We start from the raw sequence: 22,773 nt of genomic DNA on the forward strand, positions 1-22,773 counted from the left end.
GTGGCAGCGTCAAAGTGAGCGAGGAATGTCGAGCGGCGGGATTCGCGCGGCCTGTGTCAACGGCGTGATCAATCCGCAAGGTCTCTATTATTATCTCCGGCAGGGAACCTCGTCGCGGCGACCGGAGCGAGTCGCTTTGGGACGCCTCGAGGGGGGAACCGCGAATCACGGCGCGGCGGAGAGGGCGCCTCTCTCGCTGCCGAGCCTACCCACAAATGGGCGGAGCCTCCCACCAAAATGGGCGCGGCCTCCGTTTTGATGGGCGGGACTACCGACATTGCTGCGCTGGCCGAGAAAAAAAAAAAGAAAGGGCAACCGCAGAGCCGCGACGGCGGCGCGACGGAGTGCTTCGGAAACAATTTTGCGCAGAGAAAAAGGGAGGTGAAGAGAGGGCGCAGTCGGACAGGTAGCCTAAATAATAGAAAGGAAGATGGAGAGAGAGAGAAAGCAACGTGTGCTTGGTGGGCGGGGCGCCGGATAGTAGGCGTGGCTCATGGGCGGTCGCGGAACGCGTGGTCGGCTCGAGGGCCACAGTGGCGGCCGAGCGCGGCTGCTGTACGTGCCGCGGCGTGTCTGGATGCGCGCGCCCATGGCGCTGGACTTGGAGAAGCAGCGGGCGCCGAGCCCCGGCCGCCCGGGCTCGCCGGCTTCCTCCGAGCGACGGCACAAGGTGACTGCGGACGGGGCATCGGCGCCGCAGCCGCATCAGCAACCGGCCGCCCAACCGGCACAGGCGGCCGGATCGACGCCGCCTCTCAAGTTCTCCATTGAACGGATCCTGTCGTCCGAGTTCGGCCCGACCGGCGGCCGCAGTGTTCCCACCATCGCCGCCGTGCTCACCGCCAAGGAGTCGCAGCAGCCTCGCAAGGACGAGCGCAGCAAGCCCATCGCCGCCGAGCCCCCCACGACGCCTCCTCAGCAGAACCAGCCCGGACTGCTCTGGCCCGCCTGGGTCTACTGCACGCGATACTCAGACCGGCCGTCCTCAGGTGAGCTGATGATGTTCAGCGCTGTGGGGTCGGGACTGGGAACGCATGCCACCGCTCCAACCGCCACAGTGAAAATACGCCGGCTGGACGCACACATCGTGAGCATTTCCTTGGCAGCACGCGTCGTGTGCACAGGCGTCAGAGACGCGCGCTTGTCAGCAACAGCGCGACGTGTGATCAAATTTTCCGCTTTTGGCAAACAGGGAATACCACTTCGCCTGCGCACCATCACGAGAGTTATTAGGTACAAGGAATTTCCCCTTTGTCGTCCTTGGTATCTTTGTTTATTGGCCTCTTACGATATCGAGGGAGTGAAAGTCGCCCGAGTATAATTTTATAGCGTGCAATCTAGCTTGCTTGGAGAGATGAAATAGTGCAAAGGGAACGCAGGCATCCGGTGCGCAGGCTGTGAGCACAGGAATGCACTTTCGTTAACGTGGGACAGTCGTCAAGATAGTGAGATATATCGTGTCTGCGCACTTTATAGCCTACGAGACGCAATGGGACGGTGCTGTATATGCACCGTGCGTAGTCGATCCCTGCTCTTTAGACCTTCGGGAGTTTTACTGCTTGGCATATGAAAACGAGGCGATGCTGCAGTGATCGAAGTAGCACAATCTGTCTGCAGTTGCTTCCTCATTCAGAACGGTATCTAGGGACATATAGGTGGGGTGTGAACACGGGCGCGTGCAATTTGAACGAAACCAAAACAGCGCGAGGCAGATGCTGACAAGGCCTGCAGTGAAATGGGAAGAATTTACGCAGAATGCAATTTCCGAAGTTTGTAGCCGGTTGAGTACTCATCATATTCAAAACCACTCTATACCGGCGATTGTCCAAAACTTTGTCACATCGAGTGCATATATATATCCCATAATATATGCGCGTATTTTCGGATAAATGTGCGCTCTGTTTCATGCGCCGCATTAGTATATATATAGTTGGCGGCTTCTGCGGATACTATACTTTAAAGGCTTGACAGTTGACACCTGATGGTGACGTCGAAAGAGCGGATTCAACGTGTGGAACCAAGTGTGATATATAGTATATATATCTGAAACTGTGATGCATTCATAAGCATTCATGAAATAGCACACGCGGTTTATCCGTGACAACCCCTCCCTGATGTCAGCAGCCGATCGACACGGAGAAACGATTATATATGCACAGATGCTTTCGAGGGTACACACATGGCTTAGCACGCACGTATACGTACAGCTCCGAAGATAGCAGTGTATACGTTCGCCGTACGAAGTCTCGAAAGCTAAAAACGCACCTCGTACTCTTATACTGATGAGGCCATTTCATCTGCGATGCCCAGCTCGACAGAAGTCCATATCCTCATTTCTCAAAAAATGAAAAATAAAGAAAAGGCCACAGTGCCGCTGAGCTGCAGCCACCAAACGTGACATGGGAACAAGTCTGGTCGGGACACGCACTCTCGCCGTGCAGCGTTTCGCACAGCCTGTCAGCGGGCTCACCGTCTTATCTTATCGCACCGAGACACGCCGGGAAGCACGGCTTAAACGGCACGGGTGGGCGCCCGTGAAGACCGAGTTCGCCCCCCCCCCCCCAGCCGCCGGGATTGCAGGTGAGCGCCCTTCACGAAACAAACCGCGAACCCATGTACTACGTGTCTGTCGCGATCCAGGCGACACTCGTGCACTTTAGATTGCGTGTGCACGTGTACACCGACAACACGTGTTCGTTACAGCAGACGCGCACTCGCGTAAGCGCTAGTGTATACTGTGTAAAGTCCATTTCCATATCATGACTCTCACTTTCGTGAGTTTCTTAAAACTAATAGAAAGAAATCACTACGGACACAGCGACAAAAAGTCGCTGTCGTAGTATATTTATTTATTTATTTATATATACCTCACAGGCCCCGAGCGGCGTTGTGTAAGGGGGGAGAGTACACTCAAAGATTATACAATAACTAGAATACATATGTGAATACATATACAATAGATAGAGTGTAAGAAATGCGCTAACATGTAGTATTGCGGTGCTAAAATCGTACAATTGTAAATTGTACATATCATAAGAAAAGAAAAGTCTTAATTGCGAGCTAATGAACGCAATATAAAGTGATTCATAACGTTACTGCTGGTCGACTGCAGCAGGTTCCAACATATGCGTATCCCTATAACAAAATGCATCTGAAAAGTTAATGTAGCAGACTGTGCAAAGACTTTCAGCAATGTGCAATTGCATGATGTCATTATTCTACATACAGTGCACTTCGTTGCAACCAAGTGTAACAATCTTGCCGAGAACTGTGTTATCCTGTAGAGTTTGTGTTGAAAGGTGGAAACTAAACTTGAAACAAAAACGAAATTCTCAACAACCCACATGTGTTTTTATTCGCACGACTGTTCATGGCTTCATGGCTGTTTTCATAGAAAGCTGAAGGCTGTTATTATACTTCATGGCGCATTCCAAACCTCTAGCTAACTTAGCTGGACGCTCAAACACTTACTGTAAAACACAAACAGTCTTTCCTATATATTCTGTTAACGACAACAAAATTTAAGCTAAACGCTAAGGACGATGGTTATTATAACTTGACTGCACTGCAGCACTCTCCCAGTAGCGTTGTTCCCGCATCTCACTGCTATACTATACCTTTTCATGACACTTATATATTTACTTTATAAAACTGAACTGAAACTAAACTAAACTAGCTATCCCTATACTTACTATATAGAAACGTAATGAATAACTGAGCGCGAATACTGTATACATATACTGTTCTGTTCTCTGATATTACGGTCTTTGTTAGCGCCATATAAAGCACATCCGAATTCATTGTGTATCGCGAAAAGAATTGCGACCGTAAAAACATGCGTCTAAGTTATCCATAACCGTTGCATTTAATTATGCAAAGTGCATGGGGACATAGTTGTTACATTTTAACATGTTACATACATGTTAACACAATGACGCTATTCTGTACAGTCATTCGTAGCATCTGTATCTTGTGTGGAATCTTACTCGGCAATGTATACCATGCTGAAAAACGTATACCATCCTTCAGCACATATCGTATATACGTCTGCGAACCAGCTCGGCATATGCGTCAACGTGGCCTTACAATACTCAGTGGTCATCATCGCCAATGTGCTTCGCATGTAATCAATGCCCTCGGATATGTATAGCGCACCCTGTTAATAAATTGTCCGCCGCACATATGATGAGCGGCAAATTTCACGAAACGGCAGCAGTAGCTGAGAAGTTTACGAAACTTATGTACATGCATGTATATATACTCTTAGACATACAGTGTCATCGGCATATATGCAGCGTAGCATGTGCATATGCATGCAGCATATGCATGTCGGATATTTACGGCTTACAACATTTACGACTCTGCGTATACATGTGCGGAGATAGAAATGTGCCTGTTCCGCACAATGATCACACTGAAAAAGCATTCACTTGGGCACCTGTATTTCCCATTTTGCCTGTAAATGACTTTATTGTTCTTCCACAGGTGCGTGTTTTATATACAGCTGCACCAATTTTCACGGATACATAACTGCATCCTCACCGCATATATATATATATATATATATATATATATATATATATATATATATATATATATATATATATATATATATATATATATATATATATATATATATATATATATATATATAATAATATATATATATATATTATATATATAAATATATATATATAATATATATATATATATAATATATATAATATATATATATATATAAGAAAGTAACTGGAACGCCAATGCATTTCTCCGCAAAGTTTGGAAATTAATATCTCGAAGTGTCATCCTGAGAATTCATTCCAAGTGGATCCATCGCCTTGCGGGCTCCACGGCTAGAATTTGTAAATTGCAATACTGGCCATAATTATAATTAGTTAAGCACTTCATTAGTGGTTTGTTTAATTAGTGGATTATACAGCTCAATATTTTTGTGAAAGTTTAATGTCTGCCTCTTCGAGTATATATAGACCAGCTCATGAGCTAGAATTGTGCTACATGTCACAGGCAACCTTAAAAAAATTTGGAAGTGTTCGCCGAGGCACCCGGTGTATATATGTGCATATAGCGGGTTGAGGGAATGCAATTACGAGGAATTATCCGAGCTTCCCGTGACACAGCAATGAGCCGCGTGTTGAGCTTTGCCGCGGATCGTTACGTTCGGCACAACTCATTTATCCTTCGCGACAACCGCAAAGAGAAGCACAAGTATACATAGATGCTCAATTCTGTCTGAAGCGTTGGTGCCACGATGACTGTGCGTGCGCGTGTGTTTGTGCACACGCCCACTTTATATGCACTGCGCTCGGCAATCATGCGCTATACGTGCATACCATAGTGGCCCCTGATTTTGCATGCGCTCGAATGAGTATTTTCTTTTCTACGTGCCTAAAATCCATCCCGCCAGAGTTGACGTGAGAGGATGCCAGCAACGGCGAAATGCAAACAGGACTCACGCCCGCGTCGAGCGCGTATTTGACGACTGCCGTGTGAACTCACACACACGCCGGGGCGCAGGTTATGAATCGATTGAGTGGCTTCGCCTACGGCAAACACTCGGATCCGCGCAGCCGTTGCGTGCCAGCTTTTAAGGCGGCCGTAATATTCCCTTTTGCTTGCTTTATAGGCGGGTATGTATGTGTGTATATACATTTATCTATAGAAACGGAGCGCGCGTTTTCTGGCGAACAGCAGTTGCGCATACGACAATTGCGTGCACTTGTGCTGCGGGGCGCTCTTTGCACGACAATGTGCACGCACGCATCGCCCTATGTATATGTAAGTAATGCAGTGATTATCGCTTCTCGTGTGATCGCAGCGTGCCAATTAAACGCTCTTCGCGCTAACACATCGTTGCAGAGCTATGTATTTGTTTTGTATAAATAACCATGTATATATAGAGCCACGGGAAATGCGTATGTTGCATGCACGATTACAGCTGGGACAAGGGCGGTATCTATATGGCTCATTTATCTCCTAAACACTCTTCTACGTGCACCTGCCTTGTAAAAAATTACGAGCCGCAAACGACCGCGAGCCTTTGCACAGGCATGTGTAATTGGCGGCAGAAAGAACAAAGAACGACGCTCGTGCGAATAGACACGCGAACAACTAACTCACCCTCGTCATTGGTGGAAACGAGGAACTCTATAGCTATAGACGTTCACAAGTATAGGCCTGAATGGCGACCCGCAACAGCATATATAGTGCAAAATGGCTTCTTATGTGCTATGTGTATATACGCACAAGGGTGAATAAGAAAGTCTTTGCCCCTATATTTTTTTAAGCCAAATTACGGCTAGAAATCAATGCTAAGTCAACATATCCGTTCCCAGTGGTGGACTCTCTTGAACCGGCCCGGCCTTATCTGCCGGTAGCTCCGCGGCACGGCGCTGCTGTCAGTTGTTGAAGATGGCGGTTGTGCTTCACACGCCCGCGGCGTGCGAGCAACGAAGTGTGATTCGTCTTCTATGCATGAGCAAGGGACGAACTCCCACCGAAATTCACAGGGATATGCAGCCCACGTATGGGGAAATGTGTCTCGCTTTCAGAATTGTGAGGTGGTGGTGTGAGTTCCCAAAATACCGTGAAGACTTGCATGACAATGAGCGTTCGGGGAGGCCGCGTGCGTCGTTGACTGACGACAACAGCATCTCAAATTTAGTGCTGCGATAGGACAAATGTCTGAAACGGTGTGGGGACTATGTATAAAGATAGTGTAAGGTGCGTAGATTAGTATGTATATTTGTAATTGCCTCTATTTACCTTATTTTGGATAATAAGAATAGGGGCAAATACTTTCTGATTTGCTCTCGTGGCTCCAAATTCGTCGTGGATATGTCGGAAAGCAAAGTTGGGGGCAGGGTGGTAAACGACGGCGAAGCTTTAGTCGCGAGGTTAACTTTGTGAACCAGCTGACACCGATGCGGCAAGCTCTCTCGCCAGCCGACAACAGAGACAACGAATCACAATTATATATCGGCATTGCGCCCATGAGCATGCATTTCGAAATGGACGAGAAGTTACGGATTCTCTATAGAATATTCAAACAAATTTGGTCGATACAATTCAGCAGAGCTCCAGTTTAGCCAAGGGAAAGATATGCCCCGGTAAATAATCAATTTTGTGCAGCCAGCATCGCTCATGGAACTTTATACGACAACAGCAAGCACGAACACAAGTCTTAAGAACACAAATGACGTCACCATGCACCAGCTGCATATGGCACAGTCCCTCATCACACAAGGAGAGTTCACGCAATTTCTTTGAGTTATACATATATACCACGTGTGTCCCAGCTAACGTTAACCAAGCTTTTCAACGAAAAAAAGGTTTTAAGAAACACGGTGCAAAGTGCAATTATAAGACCCGTTGTTCGGTCCTCAGAGGCCCGAGGACCGAACACCGTATAGGCCTTAGAATTGCGCCTTGCACCGTACGTGTTCGTTCATTCTTTTCTTTTTTCGTTGAATAGCTTGTCTAACATTTGCTGGGACACCCTACATGTATTAAGCATCCGTATTTGAACATAAACCTAGCCGCGGAAAGAACACGGCCGTGACATGAAGACATGCCCTCGAAATACGTATGTATGCATCGAGAACACAAAATCGATATAATACCAGCACAGAAAGAAACCACTCGATGTCAACAGCTAAATGAGTATCTTGTGTATTTCTTATTGTCTTTATGTATAGTATATCTATAGTGTTTCGTGTTCCCATATGTTTCAAAATTTTTTGTTGAAGTTTAGTTTTGCGTTTCTGTTCAAGTACTGATTGTGTAACCCACCCTTGCAAAGGCCTGCGGAAGAAGAGCATGCAGATCCGTAAATAAAATAAATATATGCACGTACTTTCCATGCGTGAACGTGCACGTGGATGTGAATTATATATGATACATATAATGTCGAAAGGGGTTGTTGTGCATAATAAATGTTGCGATCGACTTCACGACGTACTTAATTCGTATATATGTCACGCAGGGTACCACATATTTCGTGATTTCGTTTTATTCGTTTAGAATATGGGGAAATACAGCATTCGATGTCTTGTCTATTACCAACCGAATGCATAAAAAACTGATAAATTACGGTATAATTGGCTGTACGTCTGTATGTAGTTTTTTTTTTATCAAACTGCAACGCACAGTTATTTATCGCAACTCCTAACTAATAGCTGCAATTTTCCACTGAATATCTAATCGTATATGCGGTTGATTAATTACTTATGCACTCGCTATCATGATTCAAACTGCGCACCTGATCACCACAATTATGCAGCACAGTTGAAGGCTTAGCATATAGTTGTATCAACTGCTTTATCGGGAGTGCAGATGCCTTTCTTGTGGTATATTTACATAATCAATAGCAACATATGTGGCTGGACTAGTTAATAAGCGAGCAGTGTGAACAACGTGATAATTTAAAACAAAAATATGACAGCAACTTTATTGAATGATAGCACAAGATGCAGAGAGTAGCGGAGTAACGGACATCTCGTGCAATGTTTTTTACACACACACACACACACACACACACACACACACGCACACACACACACACACACACACACACACACACACACACACACATATATATATATATATATATATATATATATATATATATATATATATATATATATATGTGTGTGTGTGTGTGTGTGTGTGTGTGTGTGTGTGTGTGCGTGTGTGTGTGTGTGTGTGTGTGTTGTGTGTGTGTGTTACAGGGGATTTCTTCAAAGTTCAGCACGCAGGGCCCGGCGTAACATACGCAGGAAAGAGACAACGAACTTCTAGGAAGCCTTATTTACTGAACGTTTTCGGCTTGGTGGACCAGCCTTCGTCAGAGTACTTTGACGAAGGCTGGTCCACCAGCCGAAAACGTTCAGTAAATAAGTCTTCCTAAAGGTTCCTCGGTATATATATATATATGTATATATATATATATATATATATATATATATATATATATATATATATATATATATATATATATATATATATATATATATATAACAAGCATCGCAAATTTTCAATCCTGTAGTCTTCTATACGTTTAGGACAACATGCGGGTTTTCTTTCGGCTACAACAAGAAGTCACACATTTAATGAACTGTTCCTGTATGATCCGCCATGCCGGATATGGGTTTGGCTGACGACTCAAAGCATGGCTTATAAGGCCGCCTTGTTGTTTACTTTTCTATTTATTACTTTGTGTGTGTGTGTGGTGGTGGGGGGGGGGGGGGGGTGCGCGCGCGCACGCGAGTGTTATTGTAGACGACTGCCGAAATAAACAACAACAATTATTGTGCTATATATATATATATATATATATATATATATATATATATAGTCTTAGGGAAATCAACTATAAGCAAAACAGTTTTACGAAAATAGGAAAGCCCAGATGCGGGTGCTAGCTGGGATTACGCGCCTCGGCTATCATTGGTGCAGTTGCATAACGTCGCACGCCATGCACTGCACGCGCAGGTTTTCCAAGGGCGTGAAACGTCGCCCCTGCAGTCGTTGGTTAACGAAGCCCCATCGCCCACAGACGCGTGCACACACGGAAGCGACGTAGAGCTGGAACAGAGTTCGTGCAATGTATACACGGTCCTCTACTTCTCCCGCTTCCCCTCCGTCGCCTCTATCGGCAACTATTCCATGCACTGCGTGTATATTGTACACACCTGTACTGTTTAACAAGTAAGATATGGCCCTTCTGCCCAGCTTCTTGTTCAGCAAGTCTATACTGCATGAAGTACCTGTCAGAGAAGTTGATCATTCTTTTATTTTATCGTTTCTTTTTCAGGCAGTAAATCGTCGCACAGTATAGCAAATAACGAGAAAGGCATCCCCCCCCCCCCCAGCCTCTCTCGCTCTCTTTTTCTTTAAGCCTCACTCGCACCCATCCCTTTCGAACAGCAGGACGGCGGTATACAAAACCTTCGTCGTCATCTAAAGCACCCACGGATGGCAGTGTCGAGCAAAAAGCTTTCGAAAGTGTTTTTCGAATCCCGATACAACTGCATACGACTGCGCGAGGCAGTGGCCCACGCCAGCATGCTCAAACTGGTCGCGACGTTTCTCTTCTCTCTCTGTGCATATATACCCTCCCCACTTCGCGGGAAGGGAGGAGGCGCATGCGTTAAATTCTCCGCGCGCGCGCGCTCTGAGAAGGAAGCAATTTAACGAGGGGCTTGCATCGAAACGCGCCAGTTATGCAGGCGAGCCGATATACGTTCGCACGTGGCCAATCGTTACAAAGCCGATTTATGTCACGAACGGTTTTCTCTTTCCAATACTTTGTTATTTTACTCGGAGAGCTGTCGGGCAGTTGACTGCAAGCGGAGCGAGGGCGACCAGAGCTTGCTGGCCTGCGAAAAGCCTGTTTCTGTGCAGCTGCTTACGCTGCTCGATTAGCAACGGTTTGCTCGCCTGCCACTTGCGTCCAATTAATGCTGCTGGGCGACCACAGAACGCCTGTAAGATACACAACCGTAGACACGTGTACTCGCGTTATGCTGTTGACATGAAAATATCGGCGCAGGTGATATACAGAGAACAAATTTGCTATGTTCTTCTTTTTTTGAAACTTGTCTTACTATATTTTTTTAAGGACAATTCACGTCCCTTCATAGTCCCCATACTTCTGTATATAGTATTCTTCCGGTAGCAGGCTAGAACGCGCTATAGCTCAGGCCGACCTTCCTGCCATCTTTCCAATAGATTCTCTCTCTCTCTCCAGTCTCCTTCTGGTGGGTGTCAGTGCATAGTCTTCTGCCCCTTGCCATGTTAATCTTGTGCAGTTCCCGAGGATACATAAGCACCCAATTTGCCATGTTGTATAATAGGTGGCAGCGGGAAGAACTTTGCGGAGTTCACATGCGGAGTTGGCTTGGTTAAGAAAGCTCTGTAGCGATGAAAGAAGAGACGTATGGAAACATTCCAATGTTCTCAGCAGGGGAAGTCCATTATGTTTTTCTTTCCATCTTTGGCGCTTTCATTCTTTTGAAACGTGTAACAAAGTGGCACACTGACTGAACATGCAGATGCTCCAAGTTTAATTCAACTGAGAACCTGCATGCTGAGAGGCGAGCTCCCTCCTCTAAAGTTATTTGTCCCCTTGTGGAACTTGGAACTATATAAGCTATTTGGGATACGTATCACAAGAAAAAAGAACATGGTTATGAGACCATGTCCATTGTAAGAAAGCAGTGCGCAATATGCCAGCAGTTTTCCGTGCTTTGCTCGACGACAATGTAAGTGGGGTCGCGCACAACTTACTAATGCGAAGCATTTCTTTTGGCTTCGGGCGTGCACACGGTCGAACCACCCGAGCGCGAATAGGGGCGAAGCGAAAACGTGGCCTGACTTATGGACTGCGGGATATGCCATCGGATGCGCGAAAGAAAGAAAGAAAACGTGCAATTGGACCAGCTGGGTGGCTAATTAAGCGTGTCAACAGTACTTAAACTGCATCATGCACTGCATATATTCCAGAGTCAGCGGTTGCACACCTGAACGTCCCAGGTGTCTATTATGCCACCCATTCAATGTATACGCATTGCTGGAACACTATGCGAACAGCCAAAGTGGACAGGACTCTGGAAGTCAGGAAAGCTGCGTGATGCCTTCTTTTTTTTCTTAATTAAAACTTGTTTCACTTGATAGAAACCGGGCAGGCCTTCGTTTCCGCATGCATATGCGGTGAAGTTTAGGCCTAGGTTTATATATATCTTAAGCTGGAGGTATAGCAAAATAACGCGTCCTAGCCGACGTATAAATAACCTTTGCTTTACCATCAACCGCGTTTAACAAGTTTATAACACATTTCATCGGGTTATCGCAATCGGAGAAGCCAAGCTTCAAACGGGCTGCGTGCTGTATATCGAACGATATATCGTATATCGTATATTTGAGTGTGGTCTTATATACCACACTCAAAGAAGAAAAGGAAGAAATGGGGTATTGAGGTTACTCCTTTAGGGGAGGAACTGATCTGCCACAACAATTCTTCCTCTTACAGTGAGTAAGTACGAGGGGATGAACTGTTACTCCCCATGCGGTTACTCCTTCGAAGACTAACAGTTGCCCTTTTCCTATGCTCCTCAAGGGAGCAACGGTCATTCTTTCAGATGCTCCGCAAAGATGTAATTAATGAAATTAGGCATTTATACCCTGATAAAAAGTTCCTGAACTGAAAAAAAAAAGGTGCTCGAAAGTAGGATTCGAACTCACGTCCTCGTAGGTCAAGCATTCTAACCATTACAGGTCTTTTTTTTTTTGTTGTTATTGCATGGAATTATGAGTAGTGTCAAACCAATATTGTTACAATACATTTGAACATACATGAGAAACAAATGCACACATGGTACGCAGTCCAATGAAAGTTCAAATGCCCTGTCCTGTCAACCGACCTGCCGCGGTGTATATAGAGCCGGGCGCTTGTGTTTGTTTGACCGGTTCTACACCACGGCAGGCTGGTTGACAGGACAGGATATTGGACAAAGGTTAAGCATCGGAACGCAGGCGCGGCTATATAAAAGCGACTCGGCATTTTCTGTTTGCTATGCGGGGAGAGTCTAACGTTGAGTGTACTTGCAACCATAAGCGACTGCGAAAACAAATCTGCCCGAGTATTCTTAGGGTGATTTAAACTGAGGCACTACGCAATGTATTTGTGTAGCGAGCTCAAGCGGCCGGGGCACCCAAGACGATAGAGAAGGGCAATTTCTCTGTCGATGAGTGCATCCCGTTTGAGCTGCAGCGTCAAAACACATGTGCGTCAGAATCGTTCCACTTGTCGGACAACGCGCCGGAAAGGTAACCGATCCGACTGCCGGCACCTGTTGACAGTTTGTTGGACGTCTTTTTTGTACCACCAAGCTATATACGAGGGATCGTGTCGTTTGTATACATATGCTTATACCGGAAGGATGTGCATTCACGACAGGGTAGGCGGTGGCGCAAGCAGTTTTGATGCACAAGAGCAGTTAGCGGAGCAAGAACTGTGGCTCCGAAACGCTGTAGCGGCAGTGCTATAAGGCGATGAGCATAGGGAAAGCGGGATATGCACCGAAACGGTCGCCCTTGCAATGCTGACGTAAAGAAAAAGAAGAGAAAGGAATGGCACACGGAAAGTTGGAAACAGGTTTCGGCTCAATGAACCTTCGCTTGGCGAAGAAGCCCCTCCTGGAACCTCACTACTCGCAAGATGATACCAAAGTCGTGTTCCTTTGTATAACTGTGCTATGGTTGGGGTTCTGGAAATTATTATCCACGCTGTACGTACCTCGCCTCCGTTTGCGATTCTGTGCACCCTACCCACGTAGGACACGCGACCGGAAGAATTCAGTACTCATCTCGCACAATATTAATCGTTTAATTGACACCGCCTGGCTTTACGTCGCGAAGGCTCCCAGAGGGAAAGACCCTACATACAAACAGTTCCGGGCGTGGCTTATCGCGATGTCGTCGCGCAGCCCGTGGTCTCTTCCTCTCAGCCCCATTGTCGCGCGGACCCTCACGGTGCAAATTTTCACTCGCGGACCGGCCAACGCGTGCACGCATGGTTTTCTGCTTCTCACGATCATCGCTCCCCTGCGGCGAATTATTAACGGCTGCGCGCGTGATATGGCGCCGCTTTGTTCGTGCTCACTGCGTATGCGTTGGCACCCGCGAGCATCGGTGGGTCCGAAGAACACACGCTGCGCGACAGCGATTACACGCCGCCTCCTCTCGGAGACCCCATTTCCCGGCCACCCCCTACCCGCGGTGCAAGTATTGGGGGGGTTATGGGTTGCGAATATAAGGCGCATGGGCGCCCCCACCGGCAACGATGGAGGGGCACCCTAGTCCGAGGGGGGTTGGGGGGTGAGAGACCACCTCTTGCTGGAGGCACCCCCTTTAAGGCGATGTTGTCGCTCTCCTGCGGCCCCTGCCGCGCAGTTGGCGGCGGTTGACTCCCTGGCTTCCCTTTTCTGTGTCCCGCGTGCCTTCCGAGTGCTCGCGGATTGACTGCTAGCGGGAGGCACGCACACATCGGCGGCGGCGTTTTAGCGGCCACTTGTGGTTAACGCCGCGGGATACACACAGCCTCCCTCTTTTTCCCCCGAAATCCCGGCCGCCGAGCAAAAGCAGCAGCAGAAGCACGCAGCGCTGGGCAGGGACGCCAATCGGCTAATCTCGCCTCCTGGGAAGTGTCCGGGCCGTTTAGTGGTCACGTCCTGCGACAAGCCGCGCTAACGGCCTGTTTACGACCGACGGTGGGGGGGAAACCGCCACCACTTGTCCGCTCCGGAATGGCCGCGGCGGCTGGCGTTGACAACAGTTCTTGTTCTCTGGGAGCCTGCTCGCTGCAATAGGAACGCAAGCACGTTGATGTAAAGGGGAGGTGGGAGCACTTCAACTTCTCTTGCGCGTTGTCGCAGTGCAGGTGGAATTTCGCTTGCCGTTATCCCATGCCGTCTTACAAGCCATCTAGCAAAACGAATGAAATACATAGTAATAGAGGAGAAACGGCTTTTACGCCTGCCATGAACTGCGAATTTCACGCAAGCCATTCCAAAGGTATATCAGTCATTAACGAGCATGCTGAGCACCCATATACTCGTATGTGACTGCATGCGCGGTATGGTATGCACAGCGAAAATTCCCTTAGCTACATTTGGGGCGCTGGCAGTGCATTAGGTAGTCCCGCTATACGAGGCAATAAATTAGTTCGGTCACGCTCATTGTGTGACGTCACCGTCAGTATTTGACAAATAATTCGGTAGGAATACAGTGAGTATACGAAAACAAGCTATAACAAATAACACAAGATATACAGTATGGTGTTTTGTTTCCGGCCGCCTGTACATGCAAATGTCAGCAGCGTGGGGGGAGGGAGCTGCGCGTGGGAGCAGCCATGCATGTCCCGACAAAACGAAACGAAGTCCTTTTTCCCCGTTGTTCAGCGGGGCTACTTAGAATAACAGAATTTTTCGGCGGGTCGTCTCAAGATGGAAAGCATATGCGGCTCCGTTGAAGTGCAGATCGCGTCACTGTTTTGTTGCTCTCTGCAATCGAGAGACGAACGAGGTATAAAGCTCTTTATGTCTTTCACAAAGCCCGCGGATGCGCACATGATTATTCCATTCATTCCTTTACTCCCTTACTCATGCACAGTGTAGCCCGCCGGACCTGGCACTAACTGACCTCTTTGTTCTTCCCTTTCGTTTTCCCTCTCTCCATTTTTATCCATTGTCGCAAATCAACAAAATTTATTGCCTCCATTCGCCGACCGAACCTCCATACGTGTACTCGTCAACCTCATGATTGTGGCCCTCTCGCTTCGCTTGGTTGCAACTGAGTATATATATAAGTAGCGGTGGAGAACTATTTGTGCACGTTGCATTTTTGATAGGACATAGCGCGTAATTAGAACGCAAACACACACACACACACACACACACACACGTACACTTATATATGAGGTCATAACGGTAGCGGTAAGTGAGTATACAATTAAGATAGTGAGAAGCTTTCCATGCACACCTTAATTGCTTTCTTTGGGATATTGATATAAACGCGCCTACAAAACTGTTAGTGGAGCCCCATTACCATTGTCTCATACCGGAAACAATCAAGTCGGTGGTTTCATTGCGAAACATTTTAGCGCCGTGTATTGTCACCGTTTTGTATAAGTCTTCGCCCTTGAACCAGCAGGAAAGACTAACTAAAGCCACAGATTTCCTTTGCCTGTCGGCTTCTGAACTGGCAATATAAAATAATCTCATTGACTATATAACCGCTCCTGATATTAAATATAAATTGGATCCTTTAAGCTTCATCATCACGCATGAACGCTATATGCTGCAATTCCTCGAAATGTCGAGCATTCCAACTTTAGTTCTGCAATGGAGCGCACATATACGTATATCTACTAAAGGTGAGCACACCAGCTATGTGAGGTTGCGTCACTCATCTTTTCTTTAGTGAGAATAGTTTCTCATATTGTCCAACACCATCGCCAATAGCTTGTTCGTTGTCACGAATTGTTCGCGCCCGTTCGCGCGCGAATGGTTTTGTGAATGCAGACACGATTTGGTTTCAAAAAACACGATTTGGTTTCAAGTTTAAGAAAAATAAATATTTGGCAATTCCTAGCTTTATCCGCATGTTTTATATCACAAATATGAAGTCTGCCGACATTACGCATAGGCATTTAGTTCCGATTCTATGTACCGCGAGTTTACTAAAATATAGGCCGCAATGTGCCTTTATCCCTAATTTCTAGCTGAGGAATGCACGCTACAGAACCTTGTATCGTCATGGCTTCTTAGACTCACGCTAAAATGGGACTAGGCCGCAAAAAAAAAAAAAAAGAAACATGACAGAAATATGTTGCAAGCAGCGCCTTACACAAACGCCAGCAAACTCAACCAAACAGATACCAAATCAGACGTTGAAACATATTAGCAATGGGCATAAAATCAAGCTTCTCTCTCTCCTTTGTTTCGTTGTGGCAAGATGAGATAGCTCTGGCGACTTGTACTATACTGACGTTGGCAGGAACAAATCCAAGACGAACCGCGCAGATAACAACCCGCCATATACGCATACATACATACATACATACATACATACATACATACATACATACATACATACATACATACATACATACATACATACATACATACATACATACATACATACATACATACATACATACATACATACATACATACATACATATATACATACATACATACATACATACATACATACATACATACATACATACATACATACATACATACATACATACATGCATGCATGCATACATACATACATACATACATACATACATACATACATACATACATACATACATACATACATACATACATACATACATACATACATACATACATACATACATACAAAGAGGGGACGGGGGAGTATTCAGACATAAAAGTAAAGTCACTATGGAGATATTAAATGCCTTTAAAAATAAGGAAGGCGACCTGGTTTGGTTGTCAAATGCAGCTATTTATTACACCTGAAGCTTGCATGAACTGGTTAAGTGTTTCTCGAATTCGAGCACACATACAAATCGTAAGATCTATCTCCTGTTACCAAGCCGCAGAGGCTCCGTAGGCTTGTTTAAAACCGAGTATTTTACGTGGTATACACAGGAAGAAAAAGTATTCTGAATGGGGCGGCCTTTAAGATGAACAAAAACCGGGAGCCAGTTTTTGCGAGTGCTTAATTGAAACGTTCTCCACATGCGAGCTGGCGATAATTCTCTCGGCGCCTTATTTACGACGTCCCACGGGTTGCGCAGACCGCGAGCTTCTGAGATAAGCAGTCGGACGCAGGAGGTAACCCTCGGCACGCCACGGGTGTTCCCCCCAATCGCCAGCCGCCATTATCGCGCCGGGCCTCCACAGTGTTGAGCCGCCCTGTCTATTATCGCCTGCACGGGTCGAGTTCTGCGAAGAGCTCCGACATTCTGTAACGCTCACACGCACGCTTCTCGTATTTTCGGACGACGCAGCCCGCGAAGCAATAAAGAGAACGAGCGGCACGTTTTCATCGGAAGAATGCCATTGGAGATTAGTCTGCATCGTGGAGTGATGATGTCTCTCTCTCTCTCTCGCGCACTTTCTTTCTTTCTTTGAGAAAGCGGGACACTCACTGTAGGAGACGCTTTCGGTATTCGTGCAACTGCGAAACTAAGAGAAATATTTAAGAATGAAAAACAAAAAAAGGGACTGCCTGCGCGAACGCACGTCTGTGTTCTGAGTGCAATGCATATATACTCGTCCAAAAAGAACATAAATAATACATAAATGACACCTATTGCAGAAAAAGAACGCGATGCTGTCGTCACATTGCTTTACAATATATTTCAAGCCATATTGTACATTATGCAATGATGTAAACTGTAACTCGTCTTCGCGGCCTGCGTTACTATATATGCCGGACGACATAGACGATCGCGGATATGTGTGTGTGTGTGTGCGTGTGCGTGTGCGTGTGTGTGTGTGCGTGTGTGTGCGTGTGTGTGCGTGCGTGTGTGTGTGTGTTCTATAAATGTCAGGCAACACGGACATCTCACCGCCATTATACCGTATAATGCATGCTTTATTGAAGCTGATGGTGTACCATGATTGAAAACGGTGACAGATGCAGAGCCCATTTAAAGAAGACTTCGACGAAGAAAATCACATCGATATTTGTAACCAGCTCATACGTTGATATATATGCCGTATTGCTTACCATGCAAGTTAAGGCATAGCCGCCGAAAACTGTGCGATGCAACGTTCCCACACAATCATCCCATGGATCCGCTTATTTGCCATGGTATACTGCATGGCTCTTGCACACACGCTGCCTGACATGACGTAGCTCACAAAACTACTGGTTTACGGTGACTCATTTCCAAAGCACTATATGTGTATGACATGACTTATAAAACGCACCAATGGCGCAACAGGCATAGCACGTGGCCGTCTACGCTCATGCGATAACAAATTTTGAAAGGCGGTCTGTACAGCAGTTTGCAAGAACAGCGAGACGTGTTCGGACACGATCGGAGCAGCGTTTCATGCGACAGGCTTCTATTTTAAAAAGATAATTCTGGGGCTTTACGAGCCAGAACAAATATATAATTATGTAGCCACACCATATGGTTGGGGGATTCCGTATTAATTTCCACCGCCTGAGGTTCTTTAACGTGCACCAAAAATCGAAGTACACGCGAGCGCTTTTGCATTTCGCCCTCTTCGAAATGCGGTCAGGAGTCCAACCCATCACCTCGGCCTCAGCAACGTGTATACAGCCAGTGAACTACGGCGGCGGGTGTTCTATATTATTCAGCGTTACTTTCTGTGCCCTTTCAAACTGTGTCACATTGTCTCTAACTTATAAGGCAAGCGCGTCTAATTAGGAAACGCATTACGTGTGCAATTAATGCTCATTAGGGCGCGCATAATTCGTTAGCTCATATATTCTGCCATAGATTTCTTTTCGTCATATTTTAAGTTGGCTTCTCTGTAATATATATATATATATATATATATATATATATATATATAATTTTTTTTGGCTCAGTGAAATGGTGTTACTGGTCCTCGTTCCGTGAGAAGTTTTAATCTCCCACGCTATATAACACTTAAAAAATTGTCCGCTTCGTGTTGCGCATATGTTGGACCTTATTGTAATATACGTCAGTTGTTTTACTATAAGATTCCCGAACGACTTCAAAATTAGTGGTCATATACTGTTACGTATAGACACGCCGTCCAGCAAGACAAGTTATTTACGACACAAGTAAAGATTGCCGTTGAAATTGCTTTCCTATGCCATTACAGTTGGAATGAGGAGGGGAATTGTGGCATCACATCATGCGGTATTGTAAATGGATTAAACAATGTGGAATTACCTTACGTGGGCAGAGTGCGTGCCATGAACTCAATCCACCGCTTGCAATGCTGCGATGAGGTCTTTTTATGGGCACACGTCGCTTGCTTTTGTCGCCCCTTCCACCCCTCTTACGCAGGCGCGTTTGTAAGGTGGTGAGTGCATTATTGGGATAAAGTTGCCTTCTGCATCTGTAGCACATCACGCTATAGTTTGCAAACCAGAAGACGAACGCACAGTCTCGAGGAACCGGACGCTTACTTGTTTCAAGAGCGCAAGTCTTGTTCTTCGCTGGCTTATTCTTCCAGGTATACCACGAGTCAACCCACTCGGCAAACAAGCTCGTAACACGCTGCGTTGGCAACGCGTTGCGCACGTTATTTAACAACTCCTGCGCGGCGCATCTCACACGGATACCGAAGTACGTCCGGCTTCCCTTCGGTGGTCCGTGCACCTCGGCTACAAACGGCGCTGTTGAATATTGCAGCAGGCGCGGCGGCACCGTCCGCGTCGAGTGCACAAGCTCGGCAGCCGCTCCGGCGCTTCGCACTCTCGGGGAATTGCACCATAACGGGATTTACATGCACGCGCTGAATGCGGCGCTATAAGCTATGTACACTCTGTAATAGAGTTCCCCGAAGAACGTCAGGAGCGTGATGTTGCGCAATATTTCAAGGTCCGCGATGGTCCGTGCCACAAATGCGTGATGGTCCGTGGCACTCTGGGAAGGCTGGTGGGGTTTCCCAAGGCGAAAAAGTTTGGGAACTCCTGCCTTAGAGGATCTAATGAAAGAAACTGCCAGTTTCTTGGTTCCAATTGGATACTTCTCGGTTTCAGAACGTTCACTGTGACACTGTACATTCGAATGTGATGAAACGGCCCATTATTGGACAGTTAAAATATGGAGATCCCAGTATGGAGCATTTGCGTGTAACGTACGGCTAGTGAAATGCACGAGCGAGAGAAATGTAACATTGTAATTGTAACATTGACAACTTCGTCAATCGGTTTCTTCTTCTTCGGCGTAAATAGAAATGTCAGCAGCTCGCGGGCGTTCCCGAATTCCTGGAGGCGTACGTCTTCAGCGGAGGCTGCCGGTAGTCGAACTCGCGACCTCGCGTTCAGCCGGGCGGAAGAGACGCGCCATATACCACGTCGGGCGAGCGCCGCGGGTTGCCCACCACAACATTGTCGCTGCTCCTCGATGCGGCGCACATGGAAAGCCCGACAGTATGCGAACAAAAGTGTGTGTGTGGGGGGGGGGGGGGTGGGGGGCTGCCACTTCCAATCAAGCGGACGCTGCTTCTCGCGCTGTGCACACACACGCACGCACGCGTCTCGAGACGCTTCCGAGCAGCGACGCGTCGGCCGCGGTGGACCGCTCGCGGCTTCCGCGCTCGTAGCCGCAGAAGCGGCGGCACAGGTGTCGTGGCTTCGTCGGCGGCTGTCGTCGCCGCCCTTTGTGCGTCGCCTGACGGCCGGACCACCCGGGCAGCCCGGCCGCAGGGCGATGCGAGCCAGATACGCGCTGCCGGCGTTCCTCCGGAGAGGAGGACGCTCGGTGTGCGCGCCTGCTCACCGCCGGCCGGATGCCGCAGCGCGCCTGATTCGCTCGCGCTGGGCGACACGCACGCCGACGGCTCCTGGAAAGAAGGAACGTCGCCGCCGCTTACGCGAGCTCGTCGGCGGCGAAATGCGGTGCGCAATCCCGCGTGCACCGTCCGAGCTCGAAGCGCCGCGCTCTTCGAGACGTCCCGTGCAGTCCGACAGTTTCACCCTCGCCATCGCGCGAACGGAAACTTCGTGCCAGGTTCACCTCTCGTCCGTGCGCACCGTATGCAGTTGATCCGACTTGGGCCTCCTTTTGTGCCCTTCAACCATAGCGTTCGTGTAAAAGTGACGAAAACGACATGAAGAATTCGTGAACGTCCATTTTTGTTAAAGCCATAAGTTGTATGTTTTGCACAGCTGTTTTTTCCTTCTTTCGTTGTTCCTTTTCTCGTTTTCACTCTTCCAGCTATATGGAAAGTCAGTTGGACGAATAATGTACGTGTGGTTTTGGTTTAGAGTGCCATTTATGCCACGAGCAATCCACATTCATTCGTTCTATCCACCACTCAAATTTAAACGTGAAAGTTAGAAATAATTATTGCAATACAACGCTGCCTTAATCGCATGACCCCAATACTAATGATACTATAGAGGGAACGTGATACCACACAATGAAAGAAAAAATGTAAATGAGAGAGAACAAAAAAGAAAATATCGCCTCAAGGCACAAATCGTGCATTATGCAGGGTATATGCGTAACGTCGTATGCACCATTTGTACACTGCCACATTGCCACAGAAGTTCTACCTCCATAAAATTAGGAGGGTTTCTTAGAATATCATCCGACGGTACTCTCTAGCTATCAGAATAATTTCCTGTGCTACTTCCGATAGTTCTCCATAGTGTAGTGATGTCAAGAACTTGTTAGGACAAAAATTATAATAACAGTGCTCTTTCCTGTCCCAATAATCTTAAAGGAGTTTAATTACTTCGGTATTAATATATTTGCTTACGGTTGTCCATACTAGTAATAAAGATCGAAGTATACACCGCGTAACTCATAGAATATGGCAACGACGACATGAGATCCCATACATGCATATATAGCAGCAGTCACTTTTCCCCAGAGACACATATGACGTTATATATATATATATATATATATATATATATATATATATATATATATATATATATATATATATATGAAACGCAACACTCTATACTCGGCAACTTCGGTGTTATAAGATTCTAAGCAGATGGGTGTACAGGAGGGGGCGGGGGGGGGCTGCGTCTTTTTAATGCCTCTGATTAGTAGACTAGTACTTTTCTATTATTAAATGCAGGCCTTCTCACAGCGTTGAGTTCATTTCTCTTGTAGAGGTAAGGCGAGGAGCGCCCTTCAACCGGCTCATTAGCCAGGTGAGCTCAAGATGATTCATAACGAGGTTAGGAAAGAGAATAATTCATCATTGAAGAACAGGTGACACGCACGTGTGCTTACTAGAAATAAAATTAGCTGACAAACTTGAGTACGATTAGGGCATATTCATTAACTTATCGTAACCTACAAACCGGCCCAAACTAAAACCACGTTGGGTAGTCTGCTGACGGAATTCTGCTCGTGATGTCGTACACGCAGGTGCAGTCGCAATGACTTGCTGTTAACCGGTGTAGTTTACTAGTTCTGGCAATCACTTAGCAAGCTTTACGCCGTCTGCACTCACCGTCCACGCGAATCTTGCACCCGCGTTAACGCGTTCTGGAGCAAATGACCCCTGCCGCCGA

The 22,773-nt window shown here is 46.7% G+C and overlaps 1 protein-coding gene across 2 annotated transcripts in view; it reads left to right on the plus strand.

Annotated features, from left to right (window-relative positions):
• The first annotated feature begins 547 nt into the window (after positions 1-547).
• LOC142582251 (homeobox protein engrailed-1-B-like) overlaps positions 548-22,773 on the plus strand; it is a 108,011-nt gene continuing 85,785 nt past the window's right edge. For both annotated transcript variants that reach the window (XM_075691722.1, XM_075691723.1), the window contains exon 1: positions 548-989. In XM_075691722.1, the coding sequence (XP_075547837.1) occupies positions 578-989 (412 nt within the window). In that variant the 5' untranslated portion in view covers positions 548-577. The remainder of the gene's footprint in view (positions 990-22,773) is intronic.

The sequence above is a fragment of the Dermacentor variabilis genome, chromosome 5, assembly GCF_050947875.1.
Source record: "Dermacentor variabilis isolate Ectoservices chromosome 5, ASM5094787v1, whole genome shotgun sequence".
In the NCBI taxonomy this organism is placed as follows: Eukaryota; Metazoa; Arthropoda; class Arachnida; order Ixodida; family Ixodidae; genus Dermacentor; species Dermacentor variabilis.